Below are 5,773 nucleotides of genomic sequence, written 5' to 3'. Positions count from 1 at the left end.
GCAACATTAGGTGAAATACATTACATGAAACTGATGGCATTTGGCTGTAAACACATTTGGATGGATGAACACGGTGGAGCATTTAGAGCTTTCCCTCAAGAGTTGATGAAAATGTTGCTCCTTAAGAACTACTGGATCTGTAAATGGGCAACTGTATATTGACAAGTTCACCTGATAAATTTTTAAAGGTCAATACAATGCACAAAACTTGTTTCTGGGTTCATTCCCTGGATTTGGTAGATTTGGTTGGTTGGAGCGCAATTTGCATAATAAATGTGGTTTGTGAAAATCTGCATGCATTTTGGATTTCATAAGAAACCATTCCATGTGAGTTACTTATGGATCAACTAAGTGGAAAAAATTCTATAGAGCGCACGCACGCACACACACACACACACACATGCACACACACGCACACACAGGTCAAATGTTGATGATTTATTAATTCATTAGTTTAAATCTTCTACAGGAAGAAGAAATGGTGATGAACACACGCACACACACATGCATGCACGCCCACGCGCACATGCACACACACACACACACACACACACACACACACAAAGAAGGAATTAAAAATGTGTTAAAAATAATAACCATGTCATGGCCTGATTGGTTTGGTTTTCCCATATTTAACTTCAGTGGACTGGGAAATGAAAGGCAGAGAGAATTTGTGGTAGATTGAAGGGGAGAGTAAAATGAGCAAAGAAAAGAATGAAACAAGGCAGTGAGTGAATGAATGAATGATTGAATGAATGAACGAATGAATGAATGAAAAGAGGAGAACAAAAGGAAGGGGGAAGGGAAAAGAAAGAGAGAGAGAAACGAGAAAAGCAGTTTCTGAAGAAACTGCACAAGAAGCATTTGACATAGTATGAAGAGATGGAAATGTAAAAAAAAAAAAAGCAGAAAGAATATAAACTATAGTTTGAGAATTATGTGGAGGCAAACAAATTATCCATAATAATAATATTTTCTAATAAATCTCACAGCCTGCAGTTGTCTATCACTGTTTGTGTGCATGTGAAGAATGCCTTCATGTATCTGAATGTGTGAATTTGTAGTGCTTCTCTAGTATAACACTATTTTGACAAATTCTACATCATAGTGGCTCAGGAGTTCTGAACTTTTTGTGAAATCATTGATTGGCTTCCATCTTTTTTATTCTATCTTTAAAATAAACGCTTTTTCACTGTGCCCTTTACACAAAAAAACTTTCATTACATGATGCCAGTGTGAGAAATTAAATCTGCAATATGTAGCTGGCATGAACACTGCAGAGGTACTGAATCTCAATTTGGCACCAGAAACAAATGGAAAGTACTGGTTTGCCTCATTACACCAGCCGTTACCTCTGCCTCAGACAGGAAGTAATGAGCAGCAGGAGAACCAGTCATTAACCCAAATCGCTGCAATGGCAAAGGAAAGTCACGTCGCTTTAAGATGGCGACGTTTAAACCTCTGTGAGAAAAAAATATGAAGCTTCCCCCTGGGAAAAAGGACACACTAGCTAGATCTCCAAATAAAATTATTCTTTTTTAAAAAGTTTCATGATGATGATGATGGAAAAAGCTGCGGGTCCATAAAGAAAATAATTAAAGTGGAAAAGCTGTAAGATGACTTTGATTTCATGCTTCTGGTGCGTGCATATGAGTGAGTGTGTGTTTCAATCTGAAATTCTGGAAATAAATGTAGAAATGAATGTGGAAAACGTGGCATTTTTGTGCGTTTCACCTAATAATTTGGGTACAATCGCCTCAGTGGACATTTAAGTCAAAAGCTTTCATGCTTCATTCACAAAATTCGTGTCCATTGCACTTAGTTGCATTTTTCCCTTCATCTCATATTTGTGATATGCCATTTCTGGTGTTCTTACTAAAAACAACTGGCAGGAAACCAGTTAATTTATTAAATAGCAGAATGAATTCTGGATTTGGTTTTGGTGTTTTCATGGCACTTGTCAAAGGAAAAGAAAGATCCCTCACCAGATCCTTCTCAGGTTGCAAGGAACATATTGTAAGTTCCATCTTACAAACACACATTCAATTGTTAAACTAGTTATTTCCATGTTTTAGTTTTTTTTATAGCTAAAGTTTAAAGTTTGCTGTTGTTTACTTTTCTGCTTCTTTCTCCTGATTCACACTGATTCATTCCAGCCGCTCTCAGCAGAAATGTGCTGACTCCCCCTTGCCTCTGTGACGAACAGAGATTATACAAATATCCTCCAGCAGTAACAGTTTCCCATCTCGGAGCGTATGACTTCTCTGTTCAGGCAAAATGAATGTGTTATGAACATTATTATAAACATACTCCCACATTTTTAGACTTCAATCTAATTCTTTTTGCTTTTCCTTCATGCGTTTCATCTGCCCCTCCCCTCTGCTTTGCTCCTCCTTGTTTCTCCCTGTCTCTGCTAAATCTGCGGTTAAACATCTGCAATATGATTACTGTTATTTCACAAGATGAATCACCGTAATTGTCTGATTTGTAATCTGATCATCTGTTCATTTTCTAAATGAAATAAAAGCCAAATTACACATTACTTGATGCATAAGAAAGTCCGATACAAAATGAATATCCAGACACAAACCGCTCTTTCAGTATTGATACTGATTTGTCCACACAAACATTACCCTGTGTTGGCCAATGTGCAGATATCTGCAACAGATCCAAACAAGGACTCTGAACCCAAACAGATGGGTTGTGTACCTTCTATGTAAAACCCGTCTTCACGAGCTGAAAGTCATTTTTTCTTCACGTTCGCAGGTGAGTGTTTGGCCACTGCAGCTCGGCCACAGTTTTTGCTGAAAATATATATTTCATGTGGATGAGTGTGTGCAGAGGAGCAGGTAGCTTGAAACCTCACTGGTGGATGTCTCACTGAAACTGCATTGAAGGGAGCTTCCTCCATGTACAGATTCAAATGAAACTGTAAATCCACATTGTTTCATTTTCATCATATTTACTGATCTTTGCTTGGCACAGTGTTGCAGAAAAGAAAAGTGGGTCTTCAACCGTTTTGCCAGACTAAAAATCTTCGTCAGAGTTATATGTTTATGTTTGAATGGCATTTATGCAATGGTGTAAGACAATGAAAGTGGAAGTAGCACCTTGCAAATTCCATGTGAGGGAATCTCCAGTGAAGTACATAACTCATGATAAGGGAAAAAAATAACTTGCAAAGCAATAAGCAATAGCTTTGCTTTGTAAAATATCCGTTTACCAAACTGTAACAGCAAAGAAATGCAGAGGTGGAATGTGAGTAAATGTCTATTTAGTTGTTTTTTTTTACTCCCTGCATGTGTTAATCCTTTTTTTTTTTTTTACTTCCACAAAATGAATTCCCTTCATTTTGTCCCACTGTGACGAAATTGGAAACTGTGCCTTTTGTTTTGATTTTCAGACGTGACAGCGCTTCAGTCACCATGAGGAGCTCTGTGGTGTTTTGCCTGGGTGTCAGCTTTGCCATGTTCGGATTTGGTGAGAAAAAAAAATTGGGAGGCTGAAGAGGAAACTCATTCATCAATGCTCACTCTCTTTTTTTTCCCGTCTTAAAAGTGCAGCGAAGTAAAGCGAGAGAGATTAAATGTTTCGCAAGAAGAGGACACAGTTGCCTGAAGGAACATTTTGGCAGATCAGTGTGCAGTTTTCCTGTGCTGCTGGTGTGTCGTGTACTTGTGTCATGTACTTCCAGTTCACAGTATTCAGAGTCGGTGATAAACATTCATTCATAATCATTTTTTATCGTATATCAGAAAATAAAGTTTGCTGTGTGTACAGTTCGGATGTGTTTGTCAAGTACAACTTATCAGGAAAGTTGTAGTTTCGTCATTGTTGAGGATCTAACAGTCTGTCACCCCTTTTTTAAATAAAGGAGGAGACAGGTATTTAATGATATTTACAATGATAGTACAAAGTTAAAATATATTTATCACTATGATTAGTTATGTGGGTGGAAGATGACCTGATTTTCCATTTTATAAAGTTTAGGACAGGGAAATAAAATGTCTAGATATATATCTCAACTACGTACTCTTTAGATTGTAATGGGCTTCTATCGTTTTGCTTATAACATTAAAAAAAAAGACATTGAATAACTAAAAAAACAACTTTGTAGATATACTTACAAAACTAAATTCTGATTGTACAGGTAAAGACCTCCAATGTCTGACATTAAGATATATATCTATAGAGATTAATTAGGTCAAATCATAAAAGACAATGTTTAACATATTAAGATATCCACATTATTTTGGGAAAGAGAGAGAGAGAGAGAGAGGCAAAGTAAGATGCGATGATTAAATGAAGAAACTGACAGTAAATGTTCAAGCACTAAAGGTCCACGATAAATCCGCAAATGAGCTAAATGAACACGGTCGATAACATCTAGGCTATCCAGCCTATCGTGTTGGTTGGGATACAGCGAAAGGTTTGTGACTTGAGCTCATGTTCACATACACTGTCCTGATCGAGTGACTGTGTCCGCGCAGGCCTCTCGCTGCAGTGCTACTCCTGCCCCGACGGCTCCTCCAGCGGCTGTGACGTCAAACACGACTGTCGCCAGGCTGAAGACAGCTGCCTCAAACTCACCAGCGGAGGTGAGTGTGGCAAAGGAAACTGATGGACACTGACACGTGTGACCAATGATGAAGGACACAAAGGCAACCTCTGGTTAAATCATTCGGGAGGTCAATCGTTTTCTGTACTCATTGAAGGCCACAAACCTCATGCTCGTGTTTTTTCTCACCGTCTCTCTGCAGAACAGACCTACACTGGATGCCTGAGGTACACGGACTGTGACTTCATGACTCTGGCCGTCAGATACTCCGTCCCCGACTTTGAATTCTCCTGCTGCCAGTCCAAACTCTGCAACGGCCAAGAAAAAAGTGCCTTTCAGAAATTTAAGGACTTTTTCGGTTAAGAAATGAAAATAGAAAAAAAAAGAAAAGAAAGGGAAGAATAAGATTTCAGTTCATTGATTCTCATTTGTAGCACTTCACTGTTAAACAATCAACAATAAAGTCTTGTTCTCATAAAAGGAGTGATCTCACTTTGCTGGATGACGCAGTCGAGTTACAGTCACTGTTTGTCAGATTTGTTGTGGAGATTCACAGATCGACAGAACAAACATGACACAAGACTTATAACTGATCAGCAGACCTTAGGTATAACCATCAACATTTTAAAGGGTTCCTTGTAAGGAAGTCATTTGTTTTACATCGTCCATCTCAGATTTAAAGGCTGCTGGTTGAAGAAAAACAACCTGACATTCACCATCTCGACTAAATCCCCTTTTCATGCAGCTGCAGAATTAGTAAGGACATAAGAGTTTAGCAAGCAAACCGTTTGAATATAAGATACAGTATATCATCCAAAAGACAGAGGAAAACCGATCATGCGCAGAGATCAACAGGGTCGACACCATGATGGTCGTTGTGGCTCAGTGGGCCGAAGCACAAGCCGCGTCCCCTCTGCGATGGCTGGATTCAAACCTGGGATTTCAAAAGCGCGCAGTGAGAACCTTCAACCGGCTGAGGCACAACCACAACCACAACCACAACAACAGCCTGAAAACAACGGCAAAGTCCAGGACTGTACAAGTGTCTGCTGCTGTCCTTGAATAATAATTAAACAAGCTGCAGTATCCCACTACAGTCGATTATAGGATAGTGCAGACAGGACAGAAGTGTGTGTGTGTGTGTGTGTGTGTGTGTGTGTGTGTGTTGGGGGCCTGTTTCTGCAGCAGTGAGTAAGTACAAGGTCTTAATTTACT

The 5,773-nt window shown here is 39.1% G+C and overlaps 1 protein-coding gene across 1 annotated transcript; it reads left to right on the top strand.

Annotated features, from left to right (window-relative positions):
• The first annotated feature begins 2,691 nt into the window (after positions 1-2,691).
• On the top strand, positions 2,692-5,038 carry LOC118292514 (CD59 glycoprotein). Its single transcript, XM_035621500.2, has 4 exons — positions 2,692-2,766; positions 3,404-3,480; positions 4,491-4,598; positions 4,761-5,038. The coding sequence occupies exons 2-4, from the start codon at positions 3,426-3,428 to the stop codon at positions 4,919-4,921; spliced, it is 324 nt and encodes a 107-aa protein (XP_035477393.1). The 5' UTR covers positions 2,692-2,766; positions 3,404-3,425; the 3' UTR covers positions 4,922-5,038.
• The last annotated feature ends 735 nt before the right edge of the window (positions 5,039-5,773 follow it).

Source organism: Scophthalmus maximus, chromosome 22, assembly GCF_022379125.1.
Source record: "Scophthalmus maximus strain ysfricsl-2021 chromosome 22, ASM2237912v1, whole genome shotgun sequence".
Classification (NCBI taxonomy): Eukaryota; Metazoa; Chordata; class Actinopteri; order Pleuronectiformes; family Scophthalmidae; genus Scophthalmus; species Scophthalmus maximus.
Note: the sequence above shows the minus strand (reverse complement) of the source record. Positions and strands in the feature narration are given on the sequence as shown.